The sequence below is a fragment of the Balaenoptera borealis genome (assembly GCF_965194805.1).
Source record: "Balaenoptera borealis genome assembly, chromosome: 20".
Lineage (NCBI taxonomy): Eukaryota > Metazoa > Chordata > Mammalia > Artiodactyla > Balaenopteridae > Balaenoptera > Balaenoptera borealis.
In genome coordinates this window covers 61,054,986-61,071,882 of record NC_138879.1, presented here as the reverse complement: position 1 = coordinate 61,071,882, position 16,897 = coordinate 61,054,986, and the positions used below count along the sequence as shown (strand labels likewise).

The window sequence follows — 16,897 nt, the reverse complement described above, 5'->3', positions numbered from 1 at the left end:
GATCAGCCTGGGCTTGAGGTTTTCGTGAGGCTGTGCTTCAGGACGGGGCCTGTTGGCCTGTGGCTGCTGGTGAGGATTTGCGTTTCTTAAGCTGAGCACCTGGCGTCGAGGAGCTCTGTGGTCCGGCCGCCCTGTGTGCCGGCCGCCGGCTGCTCTGCTCTGTCCTCGGAGCCGCACTCCAGCCTCGGGGTTCTCGTCCTGGGGGAGCACCGCACACCCTCCCCCAACTCCCCTGCACCACTTCTTGCCCTTCTGGAGGCTGGAGGGGTTACCGAGCCTCTGTGCAGCTTTCCCTGGTGGAAGTGCTGTGGCTCGAGCTCTGTGTGAAGAGAGGTCTGTGACTAGGGCTCAGGCTGTGCCCGCCACGCTTCGTCGAGGGTGGACGGTCAGCCTGGCCCTGAGCGGCTCCTGCCTTGGTCTCGTGTGTGCGGGGTGAGGCTTGGAAGGGCCGCTTCTGGGCTCAGTGGGGGAGCGTGGCCTGTGGGGTCAGGAGGTCCCAGTCCACGGGCCGGCTGTGTGGCCACCAGCAGACGCACGTCAGAAGGGCTCGCGGCCTTCCTCGTGGCTGGCGCTGAGGATCAAACGGCATAATCGCTCCAGTACCCGGCGCCAGTGTCTGTGTCACGTTTGTGCTGCTGTCCTTTGTTTTCTGGGCCTTTTCTGTTTTGACCTTACCTCCGAGGCCCTGTTCATCTTCCACGTCCCTTCACCCCCAGCTCCCTGCACCCCCATCAGAGCAAGAGGGTTATGTCGTGTGGTGTCATTGCAGAGGCTGGGAGTTCAAGTTGGTGACCTGCAGGGGTTCACAGTTGGCACTGGTGTAATTGTCATGCCGGCGTTTCCTGGGCGGTTTGGGGGGACGAGAATTGTTTACCGTGGTGCTCATAATCGCTGAGTTTAAAACTTTAGGTTTCTGTGGTCTGGTTCTCGGACACAAACCGTTCTTTTTCTTGTTTCTGTGTATTGCTTTGATTCATATTCATCTGGATTGATTGATTATAGGTTTGCTGTGGGCTTGGAACCTGGAATATCAAACTGGAAGTGAAGTGCAGGTTAAAGGTGACCTGGGGCTGGGGGCCCCGTTGGATGCGGAAGGGCCTTGACTGCTCCCGGAGCTCCAGGCGCTTTGTCTGAGCGGCTTTGAGTTGGAGAAGGGGCCGAGGTCTGTTACACGGAGCCACTTCTGAGCTAAATGGCCTTCGTGCCTTTTGGGGGGCAACTGACAGGATTAACGAAATGACCTTTTAGGCAGTGAGACCTTGAGAGGAAATCCGGGCTTCCCCTTCCTCCCGAGCTGTGCCTGTTGGGATCACCTTGCCCTGGTGTTTCCGAGAACCCCTGGTTTCTAACTCTCTCTTGTGAATTTCAGGCGAAGTCGTGCGTGTGTCACGTGTGCGGCGTCCACCTGAACCGGCTGCACTCCTGCCTCCACTGCGTCTTCTTCGGCTGTTTCACGAAGAAGCACATTCACGAGCACGCCAAGTCGAAAAGGCACAACCTGGGTAAGACCCCACGACGCCTCCTGGGCTTTGGGGTCACCTCCCCAACTCGCGGTCTGTGGATTTGACCTTCCACTCTCTCGGGAGTCCACCTTTGTCTGCAATGGCTTGTACTCTCCTTGTGGAACTCCAGGGGGAGAGGAAAGAGAAACAACCCACGAGGGGCACGTGCCCAGCGCGCCTGAGGTCACATAAAGCTGTGTAACCCTGAGCGATGGCTTTCTTTAACGGAGCATCAGAGACTCATCTTTCTCTCTGAAAAGCACGGTTAGGTACTAGATGGGGCAAAGATTTGCACAGGTCTTAAATGCAGCTTTAGGTTATTGGTGTCAGCGTGGAGTTGGGGGTACTGGGTGAAGTTAGTGATTTCTGTCACAGGTTTGCAGTGTTGTCAGTGTCTGCAGAGAGGCTGGCATTGAGGTGAGCTCACGTTTCATATTCAGACAGTAGTGCCTTCCAGAGGTGACGTGAAGCTAAGTTTTGCTCTTGGCTTGATTTTCTGACTGTTGTCACTAAATGTTTCCCTCGTTGAGAATTGTGTTTTCTGTCAGACGTTGCTGAGGTTGTTAGGATATCTGTAACAAAATCACTTTCAGAAGGTCCAGACCACAGACCCTTTTCTAGAACATAACTTGGTGTGACCTGGCCTTCCAGTGAAAGATATTCTCAGGCCTTTTAAGTAGTAGGAATGGGCTCGTCCAAACTCGGTCATCTCCGGAGGTCGTGCCTCATTTCATTTGCAGCTGAGAACTTACAGCCAGTGCTGGGGGTCCGCCTGTCACCAGGAGCTAAGTGGCCTTTTTGGAAGGAGAGCTGGAGGCCCTGGTGGTGCTTCACAGGCTGTGGGTGGGCGGCCGCCCGGGAGGGCGGGGGTCAGCAAGCCCGTCTCTCCCCGAGGGACCAGAGGGAAGGTCTGATGGGGCAGGACGGGTGTGGTGGGGTTCTGTGGTGTTGAGTTAATGTAGATCTTTGTGCTTAATACCATGTGATGCTCGGCCCAGACCCGCTTAGGCTCCTGTCACACCTGGGCTGTGATTCTGTGTGGTTAAAAGGGTTATGGAAGATTGGAAACACCTTTGCACTGGAAAGGGCTGAGAATCTTATTGTTACCTAGCATCACCTACAAAAGTCACTCGAGAAATTTGTGTGTTTATTAATTTTATCAGCCTGATTGATAAACTCTGCCTCTACTTTGGCCAGAATGAATAAGTTTTAGAAGGTTTTCTTCAAGAGACAAAACCACAAAATGGGAGCAAGACCCAGCTCTTTGCTGTGTTAGAGCCCAGGAGTTGATTGCAGGTTGTGTGTGTGAGCGTGTGTGTGCGTGTGTGCATGTGGGTGTGTGTTAACAGAGCTAAAGCTTAGCTTTCTGTGTCCGGATGGCGGGGGAGGGCGCGGGAGAGGAGCCCCAGCAGGGAAGCTGCTCGCCCGCCCCCGGCCCCGCATCTCGAGCGGCTCCCCGTTACCCCTAGAGCCCCTTCAGAGCGGCGGCTTGATGTTTGAGGGCCGAGGAGCCGTGACTCCTGGGCTGAGTCCTGCCTCTGGGAGCCCCACAGAGTAACACTGGGGCCTGCCGTGGCCTCTTAGGATTTCTCCCAGGGCTGGCGGCTTCGAAGCGGAGGCGCACGGGAGGCCCGCGGGGAGTCTCGTCTGAGTATCTGCTTTTTTGCGAGTGTTCAGTTAAAACCAGGACGTCGGTAGCTACGGGGTCTTTGCTGGCGGCCTGTGGGAGGACAAAGCTTCTGCTCCTCGGTCCGACCCGCCCTGCGACCCTGCCTGGTGTGACGTGGCAGACGTGGCCCCCAGGAGGGAGGACCCGTCCTGACCCGCTGCTGGCAGGTTTGCTGTGCAGGACGGTGTTGGGGTCCAGGTCGCCGAGTAAGACTTGGTTCCGTGCTTCTTAGTTTCGTACAGGTTTTTGTTTGACGCTGAGTCACAGGGGCCCGTGGATGTTGCCTGCGTGAGCCACAGAGGCTGTGAAAGGAGTGCTTTTAGCTTTGTGTCTGCCTCTAGGAAGAGCTATTTCAGTTTTCCCAGAGGGTGTGAGTATGTATGTGGGCGCGAGAGGGGGTATCGGCTCCCCTCTGAGTGGGTGACGCTTCCCTCCGTCTCAAGATCCTCCTGTGGCTGGAGGGAAGGGGACACGCGCCTGCCTGGTGCCTGTCGGCCGGGGGTTCCCGGGTGAGTGAGCTGACGGCCTCCTCTCTTACTGGGAGCGTCTCGCCCGCATCCAGGAAGCTGGCCCTCTGTTTCCGGGGGTTCTGCACCTGCAGATCCAGCCGACCTCGGATCGAAAAGCAAATTCCAGAAAGTTCCAAGAAGCAAAACTCGAATTTGTCTGGTCCAGGCAGCTAGTTACATGGCATTCATGTTGTATTAGGTATTAGAAGCAACCTGGAGGTGATTTGAAGTGTGTAGGAGGATGTAGGTTATATGCAGATACCGCACCATTTTCTACAAGGGGCTTGAGTATCCTTGGATCCTGGTGTCCGCGGGGGTCCTGGAACCAACCCCCCCTTGGGTACCGCGGGACCACTGACTGTCTCCTCAACCTTTTGTCCTGATGCAGTCAAGGTTTTGTCCTTGGTTATCTTGGCTGTGAAATAATTTTCTGGAGGAACTACCTTGACTGTAGGTGTTGCATTGGGTTTTTGAGTTCCATATTGAGATGAAATTCAGAGAACACACAGTTAACCATTTCAGCCAGTACAGTTCAGTGCGTTTAGTCACTTGCCCTGTGGTGTGTGCAAACACCATCTCTCTTTATTTTCAATACTTTTTCGTCTCCTTGAAGAATACGTGTCTCTGTTACCTAATCCTCCCCGGGCCCTGGCATCTGCTGATCTGCCTTCAGTTGTGGATTTGCCTGTCCTGAATATTTCATATAAAAGGAATCATACAACACATGGCCTTTTGTGTCTGTTTCTATCTCTTGGCAGGTTTTCAGGGTTCATGAAGGGTCAGTTCATTTCTTTGTGGTTGAATAGCATTCCTTTGTGTTGATATTCCAGAGTTTGTTTATCCAGTCATCCACTGATAGACACTTGGGTTCCCACCTTTGGCTTTTATGAATACTGCTGCTATAAACATGGCATGTGTGAGTTTCTTTGTGGACATATGTTTTCATTTCTTTTGGATACCAGCAGACCTTGGAGATACTGTGGGTTCAGTTCCCTACCACCTCAATAACGCACATAACCTCAATAAAGCGAGGCACACAATTTTTTTGGTTTCCCACTGAATATAAAAGTAATGTTTACACTACACCGTAGTTTAAGTGTGCAATAACAGCCTTTCTCTTTGGTTGTTCATGCTTTTTTGGTGTCAGACTAAGAATCCATTGCCAAACCTGAGGTCGTGACACTTACCCGTTTGTGTCTGAGTTTTTTACTTTCAGCTGTGATTTAGGTCGCTGGCCATGTGGAGTTAAGTTTTGTGTGGGGCTGGGGTGAGGCAAGCCTCCTCCTCTTTTCATCCCGGGTTCCCAGCGCCCGCTGTCGGCCCCCGCCCCTCCTGGTGGTCCCAGCCCCACGCAGCGGGTGGGAAGCAGGCTCGTCTGGGGACATGGGGCCTCCCTCTGCCCTCACCGTGTGCCTGGCCTGTTTCTCACTGAACCCCGCTGCTTCCCTGAAAGTGTCCCTCGTCCCCACCGTAAGCCTGCCTCTGCCAGCTCGCTCTGGTCCCCGGCGCAGGAGTGACACTGCTCAGGAGCAGGCAGAACCCAGGGCAGCTGGCACCGGTCTCCAAAGCAGCCTCGACGTGGACTTGCAAAGACTTTGTCGGAATTTTGTAGGTTTTTAGGGAGGGGCAGGGGTAGGCCTGGGATTCTCTGAAATTGCTGCTTTGAGTTTTGATAGATCTGCTTTCGATCCACCACAGTATCATTGACCTGTGTCTTTGTACCTTAAGACATGAAATATGGGGGCTTCCCTGGTGGCGCAGTGGTTAAGAATCCGCCTGCCAATGCAGGGGACACGGGTTTGATCCCTGGTCCGGGAATATCCCACACGCCACGGAGCAACTAAGCCCGTGCACCACAACTACTGAGCCTGTGCACCACAACTACTGAGCCTGTGCTCTAGAGCCCGTGAGCCACAACTACTGAGCCCGCGTGCTGCAACTAATGAAGCCCACGTGTGTAGAGCCCGTGCTCCGCAACAAGAGAAGCCGCCGCAATGAGAAGCCTGTGCACCGAAACGAAGAGTAGACCCCACTCACCACAACTAGAGAAAGCCTGCGCACAGCAACAAAGACCCAACACAGCCCAAATAAATAAAAAGACATGAAACATGATAAAAGCTGTGACTTGTTAAGACGTTACCGTTTACCAGGAGGCGTGTGCCGCTTAGTTGTTTGTATGAACTTAGTGACCATGCAGACCTGTGTCAGTGCTGTTGCTGCCCCTGTTACACCACAGGGGACGTGGGTGAGCTCAGAGGTGCGCAGCCGGCCGGTGGCGGGGCCGGGTTTGTGCTCCGAGCTGCGTCCCGTCGCCTGGCAGACGTCTGCTGTCGCTTGGTGAGTCTGAGTCAAGGGGATTCTCTGTTCTTTTTGGAATTTTATTTTATTTATTTATTTTTTATATAGCAGGTTCTTACTAGTTATCTATTTTGTACAATACTAGTGTATATACGTCAATCCCAATCTCCCAGTTCATCCCCCCACCCCCTGCCACTTTCCCCCCTTGGTGTCCATATGTTTGTTCTCTACATCTGTATCTCTATTTCTGCCTTGCAGACTGGTTCATCTGAACCGTTTTTCTAGAGTCCACACATATACGTGTTAATATACAGTACCTGTTTTTCTCGTTCAGACTTCACTCTGTATGACAGTCTCTGGGTCCACCCATGTCTCTACAAATGACCCAATCTTGTTCCTTTTTATGGCTGAGTAATATTCCATTGTATATGTGTACCACATCTTCTTTATCCGTTTGTCTGTTGATGGGTATTTAGGTTGCTTCCATGTCCTGGCTGTTGTAAATAGTGCTGCAGTGAACATTGGGGTGCATGTGTCCATAGTTCAACCTTCTTTTTTTTTTTTTTAAATAAATTTATTTATTTATTTTTGGCTGCGTTGGGTCTTCGTTGCTGCATGCCAGTTTTCTCTAGTTGTGGCAAGTGGGGGCTACTCTTCGTTGTGGTATGCAGGCTTCTCATTTCCCATTGCGGTGGCTTTTCTTGTTGCGGAGCACGAACTCCAGGCCTGAGGGCTTCAGTAGTTGTGGCACGTGGGCTCAGTAGTTGTGGCTCGCGGGCTTCAGTAGTTGTGGCTCTCGGGCTCTAGAGCGCAGGCTCAGTAGTTGCGGCGCATGGGCTTAGCTGCTCCGTGGCATGTGGGATCTTCCCGGACCAGGGCTCGAACCTGTGTCCCCTGCATTGGCAGGAGGATTCTTCACCACTGCGCCACCAGGGAAGTCCCCTAGTTCAACCATTTTGAACTATGGTTTTTTCTGGGTATATGCACAGTAGTGGGATTGCTGGGTCATGTGGTAATTCTATTTTTAGTTTTTTAAAGAACCTCCATACTGTTCTCCATAGTGGCTGTATCAATTTACATTCCCACCAACAGTGCAAGAGGGTTCCCTTTTCTCCACACCCTCTCCAACATTTGTTGTTTGTAGATTTTCTGATGATGCCCGTTCTAACCGGTGTGAGGTGGTACCTCATTGTAGTTTTGATTTGCATTTCTCTAATAATTAGTGATGTTGAGCAGCTTTTCACGTGCCTCTTGGGCATGTGTATGTCTTCTTTGGAGAAATGTCCATTTAGGTCTTCTGCCCATTTTTGGATTGGGTTGTTTGTTTCTTTAATATTGAGCTGCATAAGCTGCTTGTGTATTTTGGAGGTGAATCCTTTGTCCGTTGATGCGTTTGCAAATATTTTCTCCTGTTCTGAGGGTAAGGGGAATTCTTTTTAATTGTTGAATTGAGCGAGTTCCTTCCAGGTGCTTCGAGGACTTTTCTCTTGTTTATCTTCGTGAGGAAGTAACTAAGGGCTGGGTTTCATGCCTGTTTTCGTGGAGGATGCAGTTTAGAAAGCGCAGGATCCGCTCACCGGGAGCTCTGGGCACGCCCTCCAGGCTGTCTGCTTGGGGCTGTGCTGCCCATCTGGGCGCCACGAGTCCTCGTGGGCTGATGCGAATGCGAGTTTCCCTTGTTTCAGAGGATAGGCGGAGGGTCCTGGTACCTGGGGGCCGGGTCCTTCGTAAAGTATGGTCGTGGCACCTCTTTCTCCCTCAGGTTCCTCAGCCCTTGGCCGGAGCTTCCAAAAAAAATTCACATGCCTCATCTGCTTAGGATACACCATCTGAAGTGGGGGGACAACCTTTTGTAGTAATGGGATTCTCTGCTTTGAGAAATGGTGCAGTGAAATGCCTAAGAAACTTGCATGTTTAATTTGTGTCCTGAAGCATTACCTTTCGATTTGTAATTAAATTTTGTCTCTTCCCTCTTTTCTCTTTTCAGCCATAGAGCTTATGTATGGAGGTATCTACTGCTTTTTGTGTCAGGACTACATTTATGACAAAGACATAGAAATCATTGCCAAAGAGGAACAGCGGAAAGCTTGGAAAATGCAAGGTTTGGTTTTCCTGAGATCTGCATGCCTGCTTGTGTCTGAGCCCTGCGTTCCCTGCCCCCTTGTCTGTCAGGGCGTGGTTGAGGCAGGGAGGGAGGTGGGGGGGTTGTTGAGGGGGAGGAGCCCTTACACCTGCCTGCCCCCTCCTGCAGGCTCACGGGGGGCCAGGGGAGGCAGGTGCGGTGCCCACAGCTTCCTGGGTCCGTCCCCCTGCCCGGGTGCCCACAGGCCTGCGGCTGCTCTGAGGGCTCAGCCGGGCTTGAGAGAGACGCCCCCAACCTACGCTCTCCGGTCGACGGGCGTTTTTACAGACACGGGGCTGAACCAGACACAGTGTCCGCAGGGCCCTGGCCCGTCTGGTGGACGAGGGGTTTTGTGCTCCCACGTCCCTGGTAGCTGCCCAGAAAGCATCTCCTCAGTAACTGTAGGATGTGTATACTGATTCCTTCCAGGAGGGTAGACTACTTTCTCATTAAATTACTGTTGAATCTCTTTTAAAACTCTTAACTGGAAAAAAAAAAACAAAAACCTCGTAACTGGTTAGGTTATGCTAAATCTGTGTCAACACAGAATTAAACTTTCCAGATGAAAAATACAGTAATCTACCGCTGAAGCAGCTTAGTTCAGGAGCGTGCTCTCCTTCCCGTGCGGTGCCTTTGTAGCCGTAAAGGGAGGACTCCAGGCTCTCCTTCCTGTGTAGGAACAACCCAGCTCTTCCCTGATGAGTGTTTCTCTCCCGTGAGTCTCCTTTACTTGCACAAAACCCTTCAAACCTGGCACTTCTGGTCACCAGGTGTGTTTTGGGAGGGTCAGTTCCCCGCCGAGAAATTCCCTTATGGTGCCGGCTGGGTGTCCTGTGGATCAACTCAGTTCTGACACAGTCGGCCTGGAGATGTCAGACCCCACGAGACCCCCCTCCCCAACTTCAGATGCCAGAGTCTCAAGTCCAGGTTCTCATCTGTGCTCCTGACCATCTGGCTGTAGATCGGAGGCTCCCAGGACGCCCCTGAGCTGGAGCATTTGCTAGAGCAGCTCACAGAACTCAGGGAGACACTTGACGTTCGCCGGTTTATTAAAGGATGTGACAGAGGACACAGATGAGCAGCCACATGGAGAGAGAGAGGCACGGGGCAAGGCCGGGGAGGGTCCCCGTGGAGCTGGGGTGCATCACCCACTCGGTGTGGAATGTTCACCCACCTGGTTCGCTCCCCGAACGCCGTGCTACTGGGATGTTATGGGGGCTTCTTCCTGGAGGCCTGATGGATCGTTAACCCCATTTCCAGCCCCCTCCCCTCTCTGGAGGCGTTGGGGCTGGCCGTGCGGGCGCTGCGAAGCTTCTCCTCGTGGTCTGGTCTTTCTGGTGGCCGGTCCCCATCCAGGAGCCCGCCCGGAGTCGCCTCATCGGGACAAGAGGTTCCTCTAGCGCCCTTCCCGCTAAGGCGCCCTTATTACCAGGGCGCGGGGCCCATGCGAGGGACGGGGCAGGGGCGGCACGTGTGTCCCGCTGTCTGCGCGGTGGCCGTGCAGCCGTGCCGTCACTCCCGTCCCTTCGCTGGGACATAGTCAGCGGCACACGGGAACGTTACGCAGCTCTTTTCTTTTTTGTTCAGCTACCTGTTTTTGGTTTCCGTGATATTTTTTTCTTTTTTGTTCTCACTTCTAGCAGACGGTCATGGGTCACAACAGTAATAGGTGTAGAAAGCCCCACTGGCCTGTGACCATCTCTCCACAGGGAACATACAACCCAGCATCTGGTTTACAATTTTTGGCCTTAGTTGTGCTTCTTTATAAACGTGCCGTGTTAGAGGATGGAACACAAGCCAGGGCTGTCGGTCATCAGAGCCGATGAGCCCATCTTTTCTGGAGAAGAGTCTCTTTAGTCCACTTCCTGTTCTCTTCCGCCTCCAAACTTTAGTAATGTTGCAGGTGAGGCTAAGGCTGAGGATGTTATTTCTTTGTGCAGAACAGTTAAACCACAGGGCCAAGAAATGCACGTCCCAGGAAAAAGTAGGATTCTCCTGAAATCATTCCGCAGTTCCCTCTGTCAGCAGGCTCGTGCGTCTTTCAGAGTGTGTTGAGCTCTAGGCGCGTGGAGCCAGTGCCTCTGAGGAGTAGGCCGTGCACTGCGGTGCAGGTGGCCCTGCTGCCGTCCTTGGTTTAAGCCTCTGGTGGGTACGGCCGTCCCTTCATCCCCAGCGCCACCCAGCGCTCCCTGTGGGCACTGGTGCCGTGGCCCCTCTGCTCAGGGAGGGATTAAGGCTGAGGAGACGCCGGTGCTGGGGCAGCTGTCACCCAAGGTCCCGGTCTCCTCTCCTCCTCTGGGAATGTGGTTTATTCACGGCACGCTCTCTGAAAGAAGCTCCTTCAGGTGTCTGGAAGAGGGTCTTAGAAGGACCCTATGTTGCCCGTTAGAAGGACCCTATGTTGCCCGCCTTTGAAATACAACCTGATAAACACTGTGCTGCCACCACACTGGTTCGTAGACACACGATCAGAGCGTAGCTAATGGCACCTTCCACCCGCTTAGGCGTCGGGGAGAAGTTTTCAACGTGGGAGCCGACCAAACGGGAGCTCGAGCTGCTGAAACACAACCCCAAGCGACGGAAGATCACGTCCAACTGCACCATAGGTGGGCCGGCGCGGCCGGGTGGAGGCGCGTTCTCCGGCTTTGCCGCAGGAGGTGCAGCGAGGCTGTCAGCTTGTTGCAGAGGCCCCTCCCTGACCTGCCCTGTTGTTACTGGGAGCCTTCGGGCAGTGGGGGCCGGTGGGGGTGGGCGTGAGCACGCCTCGGGACGTTTCCTACGGGCGGGCGGGGCACAGGCGTTAGAAGGAGGTTCCGTTCTGCGTCCTCTTGCTTCTCGAGGGAGGGGCCCTGACAGCCCCACCCCGCGCTCTGCCTGCCAGGTCTCCGTGGCCTCATCAACCTGGGGAACACGTGCTTCATGAACTGCATCGTGCAGGCGCTGACGCACACTCCGCTGCTGCGCGACTTCTTCCTGTCTGACCGGCACCGCTGCGAGATGCAGAGCCCCGGCTCCTGCCTGGTCTGCGAGATGTCCTCCCTCTTCCAGGAGGTGCGCCTGGGCCGGGAGGGGGCCGGGCCGTCACGGGGCGGGCTCTGAACACGCACAGACGTGCCGACTGCGGGATCGCACGTCCTTCCCGAGAGGGATCGTCGGGTGAGGGACTTGCGTCATCTGCAGAGGCTCGCGGCTGCCTCGCGGGTGCACGTGGCAGATGCCGGCCCCTCCCCGTCACCTGCCGCTTTCCGGCTTTGTCCACAGGACGGGCGGCTCTCCTGTCGCCGGCCCTGCTGACTGTGTGTCACCAGAGGCCTCTGTCTCTGGGCCCCTGCCGTGGACATCAGGTTCTGTCCCGATGGGCTCGCAGGCGGGACCCCCCTTCTCAGAGCGGGACTGCAGCCCAGCCGCTCCCTCGGGTGCTGCGGGGAGCCAGGGGTTCTTCAGGTGTCGGCCCCGGGCCAGCAGACTCGGCCGGGTCTGGTTTTGTCAGCCTTTGATCACATCCTCTCATTTCCCTGTTGGGCCCCGGCCGCCTGAGCCCGTCTGGCTGCGGAGCTGGAATGATTCACGGTCTGGCCCTTCTCAGAAGTTTCCCGACTCCTGGCCTGGCTTAGCCAGTCCCCACATGCCTACAGCCTAGCCTGACAGCGGCTCCTGGGGTCACAGGAGTGAGCAAGCTGAATGATATCGTTGGGCCAAAACGGGGACACGGGTGCCGTGGAGAACGGGCTTATGGGGGGGCCTCACTAGGGCACTGTTGGTGGTGAGTTCACCTCTGTCAGGTTGGTTTTTAGGTTCAGGTTTATGGGGGTACGCGTTCCACACGGCACAAGCCACCTTTTAGTGTATGTGTGTGTGTTTCACAAAAGTTTGTCGCTGTTCATCATTTTGGCTTATTTCTAGAGAACAGATGGTGGGAATGGAGAAAACTATGAGCAGACTCGAAAAGTCCACGTAAAAACACAGTTTGCGTGGAAAGGAAAGGAAATGACTTGTTTAGGTTGCGCTCGCCAGAGGAGGTGCCGGGCGCCCGGCTGGCAGACGTGCACGTGGGCGTCTGTGCTCGAGGGAGGCACGTGCTCCTGACGAGGGTGCCTCTCCTTCTCTCCGAGCAGTTCTACTCGGGGCACCGGTCCCCCCACATCCCATACAAGCTGCTGCACCTGGTGTGGACGCACGCCCGGCACCTGGCGGGCTACGAGCAGCAGGACGCGCACGAGTTCCTCATCGCGGCCCTGGACGTCCTGCACCGGCACTGCAAAGGTGAGCGCTGCACAGGTGAGGGCGGGGCTGCTTCTCGGCCTGTTACTGCACCTGCCAGACGGACGACAGGGAACTCTTCGCAGGGAGGAGCAAGGGGAAAAAACTGAAAGCGCGCGGCGCGTCCCTCCCGCGCCCCTGTGGAGACCTGGGCCCCCCGCTGCACCAGCCCTGCCCCTTGGGGCCCAGGGTCACAGGGCCGCCGTCTCTCTCCAGGTGACGATAACGGGAAGAAGGCCAGCAACCCTAATCACTGCAACTGCATCATAGACCAGATCTTCACGGGGGGGCTGCAGTCCGACGTCACTTGCCAAGTGTGCCAGTAAGTGCGGCCTCTGCAGCCCCGGTGCTGCTGGCCGAGCGTCGCGGGGCCTCGTCGCTGCGCTGCCCCCGGGCCATGGTGCTCACCTGTCCCCCCTGCTTGCTCCTAGCGGGGTCTCCACCACCATCGACCCCTTCTGGGACATCAGCCTGGACCTGCCCGGCTCTTCCACCCCCTTCTGGCCCCTGAGCCCCGGGAGTGAGGGCAGCGTGGTGAACGGAGAGAGCCACGCGTCGGGGACCACGACCCTCACGGACTGCCTGCGGAGGTGAGGCGTCCGCGCCTTGTGGGGAGGGGGCCCTTGCTCGTGGCTGCTTGGGGAAAGTCCTGGTAAAGCCAGGCCCCCCAGGGCCCCACGTGCCCGCATGAAAGCTGAGGGAAGACGGGATGGCCAGCAGACGGACTGTTTCTGTCCCTGAGCGCCCCACACCCTGGGCAGAGGCTGGAGGTCCACGGCCTTTAGTGACTAACAGCCAGAGTCATACCCAGTAGGGCCGCCCTCCTGCTGTGGCTCGTGGCCTTTTCTGAAGGTGATGAAAACGTTTTTAATTAAACTTTTTATTTTGAGATAATTGTAGTTTTGCTTGCAGTTGTAAGATACAATCCAGAGAGATCCTGTGTACTCTTTCCCCAGTTTTCCCCCAGTGGCAACATCTTGTAAAATTATAGCACAATGTCACGGTCCGCAGGATCTCGACATCCCTGCAGTCAAGATGCAGGGTGCTTGCATCCCCGCAGGGTCCCTCACAACCACACGTCCTGCACCTCCCACCCCTGTTGCCTCCTTAACTCCTGGCAGCCGCAAATCTGTTCTCCATTTCTAGAAATTCCACATTTCAAGAATGTCATGTCCGTGGAATCATACATCATGTAACCTTTCAGGATTGACTTTTTTCACTCATCCTAATTCTCTGGAGATTCATCCAGGTTGTGTGTATCACCAGTTGTTTCCTTTTTATTGCTTACTAGTATTCTGTGGTGTACCCGGCTTAAGCACTCATTCGCTGAAGGACATCTGCATTGCTTCCAGGGTTTTTTTTTTGGCCTTTACAGATAAAGCTGCAGTAGCCACTCATGTACAATTTTTGTGTGAATGCTGGTTTTCACTTTTCAGGGACAAATTTGATTGCTGGGTCTTAACGGTAGTTAGAAAATTATTTTGATTTCACCAGACTTTTATTTTCCAAAAAAGTTGAGGACAAATATTTTTTGAAGTGATAGAGAAGAGAAAGGAAGGAATAGCTTTTTCATTGTAAAGTTATAAACGTCCCTAATTGTATGTGTGTTTGTTTTTTGTTTATAAAGTATTTGTTTATTTATTTATGGCTGTGTTGCGTCTTCGTTTCTGTGCGAGGGCTTTCTCTCTAGTTGTGGCAAGCGGGGGCCACTCTTCATCGCGGTGCGCGGACCTCTCATTATCGCGGCCTCTCTTGTTGCGGAGCACAGGCTCCAGACACACAGGCTCAGTAGTTGTGGCTCACGGGCCCAGTTGCTCCGCGGCATGTGGGATCTTCCCGAACCAGGGCTCGAACCCGTGTCCCCTGCATTGGCAGGCAGATTCCCAACCACTGCGCCACCAGGGAAACCCTGTGTGTTTTTAGAAAGGAAGTGAACCCCCCTGCAAGTGATAAAATAACTTTTCTCTTTTTCCTCTCTTACCGCTCCCATCTCTTTTTCCTAAAAATACATGTTTTCATTGCGTTGCAGATTTACCAGACCAGAGCACTTAGGAAGCAGTGCCAAGATCAAGTGTAGCGGTTGCCATAGCTACCAGGAGTCCACAAAGCAGCTCACCATGAAGAAGCTGCCCATCGTGGCCTGTTTCCATCTCAAAGTGAGTTCCCTGAGCTCGGCCAGGGCCTGAGGGGGGGGTGGGTGTGCAGAGTCCATCTGTGCTTGTGGAGCAACGAGGGTGGTGCCTGTAAATAACTCTGCTCGTGTCTGTCTCCGGGAGGTTTGCCTGTGAATCAAAAACTAATTGCTTCATAATGAAAATAGGGTGAGTTACTCTGGGTGGGGGGTGGTTAGGGATTTAGTGCTCCTCCCCTGCAAGTTCTTCTGTCCTCACCCCAAGTTTTCTGATTTTCTTTTACTTAGAAGCAAGGACCCTTAGCATTAAGGTCTAGTCTGGGGGTCAGCAGGGCTTTCCTGTGAAGGGCCAGTAGCAAATGTGAATCATGTGTATGATGTATTATGGAAGACTATGCAGCAGAGATGGTGTGTTTGCTGGTCTTGGGTATTTGCGATCTGATTTTACATGTAAATCATACAGTCTCTGTTGCTCATTCTTTTATTTCATGACCCTTTAAAGATGTAAGACAAAAACCAAATCCCCAGCCCTGCCTGTTTCTCCCACCGGGCACCGTGCTAGGTCCACACCTGCTGTTGGGCCCATTGTTTCAGGGCTGGGCTGAGCCCTGTGGGTGACTCTGAGCTCTAGCTCTGGCCAAGGGCGGTTCAGAAAACGCAGGAAAGGCCCACTTAGGGAGCCACAGAGGCTGTGCTGTCGGAGGAGCCCTACAGCCTTCCCATCCCCACTCCTGCAGCGATTCGAACACTCGGCCAAACTTCGGCGCAAGATCACCACCTACGTGTCCTTCCCCCTGGAGCTGGACATGACCCCCTTCATGGCCTCCAGGTTCGTCCTCTGTGTCTGTGGTCGGGTGGGCATGGCACCAGGTCCCTGGTGAGGCCCCATTGGGCCCTGATGTCACTTCGTCCGTGACACCTCACTGTCCTGATCTCATCCCAGGACCGTCCCTGTGTGCGGGAGGCTGTCCTCCTACCAGCTGGTTGAGGGCAGTATTTCAGGCGTTTCAGCCACAGGCACTGAGATTGGATACAAATCAACACAGTGGTTTTGTGGTTGTAGATTTCATTTGTCTTGTTTTGGAGTCTTTGTATCAGGGACCGCTTGAAATTTACCTTTGCAAAATACCAGGAGGCTTCCTGGTAGGAGGGCTGCTGTAGTGAATACTAACCACAGGCGGGGTGGCTTAAAGCAACAGAGGCCTGAGTCCAGTGTTGGCGGGGCCCCAGGAAGATCTGGGGAGGCTGCCTTCCTGCCTGGGGGTCGGCGGGGAGACGTGGGTCTGGGCCGGCTCTGAGCCCCGATCTCGGCAGTCCGCTTCCCAGCCTGGGCCTCGGTTTCCCCACCGTAACTCGGGGGTCATCTCTGCCTGAGATGGAGCTGTTGGGAGAAGCGGACCTGTGGAAGCCGCACCAGCACAGCGTCCGGTGTCGCGCGTCCCCGGTGCTCATGATACCGTTTGAACCGCGGGTCGTTAGTGAATTGTTTTAATCGAGCCTGAGCTTGCGCTGTTGGTTACAGCAAGGAGAGCAGGATGAACGGACAGTACCAGCAGCCGGTGGACAGTCTCAGTAACGATAACAAGTGAGTGGCACCTTGTGCGCCTCCTGGCATCTCGAGCGCGGGTGGGGCCGGGGGCTTCGCGGGAGGCCCACCTGCGTCTCCCAGGAGATGCTGCGTGGGGTGGGGGGGGGCAGCGGCCGGGCTTGCTTGCCCTTGGCCGCTGCCCTGCTTCCTGTTGTGCTGCCACCGACCCTCTGTCGGGGGGGGGTCCTCCCCCTCCCGCGTCGCGGTGAGGCCCCGCTTTCCCGCGCCTCCTGGTGGCGGCGGCGGGGAGGGTGGAGCGGCGACAGCGCCCCCCCGGGCGGGCCTGTGCTCCTTCCCCCCGCGCTCCCGTCGCCTAGCAGCGTGTGCTCCTGGGTGGCTGCCCTGTGGGGACTGTGGTCCCTGGTGGGGCCGGGGTCGTGACCTCCGACCCCCGCCACCCTCCCCAAACCAGGTACTCCTTGTTTGCGGTGGTCAACCACCAGGGGACCCTGGAGAGTGGCCACTACACCAGCTTCATCCGGCAGCACAAGGACCAGTGGTTCAAGTGTGATGACGCCATCATCACCAAGGCTAGCATTGCGGACGTGCTGGACAGCGAGGGGTGCGTCCCCTGCGTCCCCGGGGCCGTGTCGCTCCTCTGTGCCCCGTTCGCTCCTTCCTGCTCGTCGCTGCCTCCCCCGGTCTTGAGGCTCCTGCCCCACACCAGCTGCCCTGAGCTCCAGCAGGCGTCTGGGCTTGGAGCTGCGAGCAGTGGGGCAGCCCTGAGAGGCTCTGAGGTGGCCGTGAGGAGGCCGGGCGGGGGGACTGGGGCTGGAACCCGGGGCCGGCGTCCTTCCGAGAGGGACCGTGTACAGGGG

General features: G+C 55.3%; 1 protein-coding gene across 2 annotated transcripts in view; it reads left to right on the top strand.

The window, feature by feature from the left end:
• USP22 (ubiquitin specific peptidase 22) overlaps nt 1-16,897 on the top strand; it is a 32,356-nt gene that overhangs the window by 12,805 nt on the left and 2,654 nt on the right. For both annotated transcript variants that reach the window (XR_014238918.1, XM_082374504.1), the window contains exons 2-12: nt 1,370-1,502; nt 7,966-8,079; nt 10,605-10,706; nt 10,982-11,151; nt 12,216-12,363; nt 12,577-12,682; nt 12,792-12,950; nt 14,390-14,516; nt 15,229-15,320; nt 16,014-16,076; nt 16,492-16,641. Coding sequence is in view for 1 of the 2 variants with exons in the window: in XM_082374504.1 (XP_082230630.1) it covers nt 1,370-1,502; nt 7,966-8,079; nt 10,605-10,706; nt 10,982-11,151; nt 12,216-12,363; nt 12,577-12,682; nt 12,792-12,950; nt 14,390-14,516; nt 15,229-15,320; nt 16,014-16,076; nt 16,492-16,641 (1,364 nt within the window). In the remaining variant the exon portion in view is untranslated. The remainder of the gene's footprint in view (nt 1-1,369; nt 1,503-7,965; nt 8,080-10,604; nt 10,707-10,981; nt 11,152-12,215; nt 12,364-12,576; nt 12,683-12,791; nt 12,951-14,389; nt 14,517-15,228; nt 15,321-16,013; nt 16,077-16,491; nt 16,642-16,897) is intronic.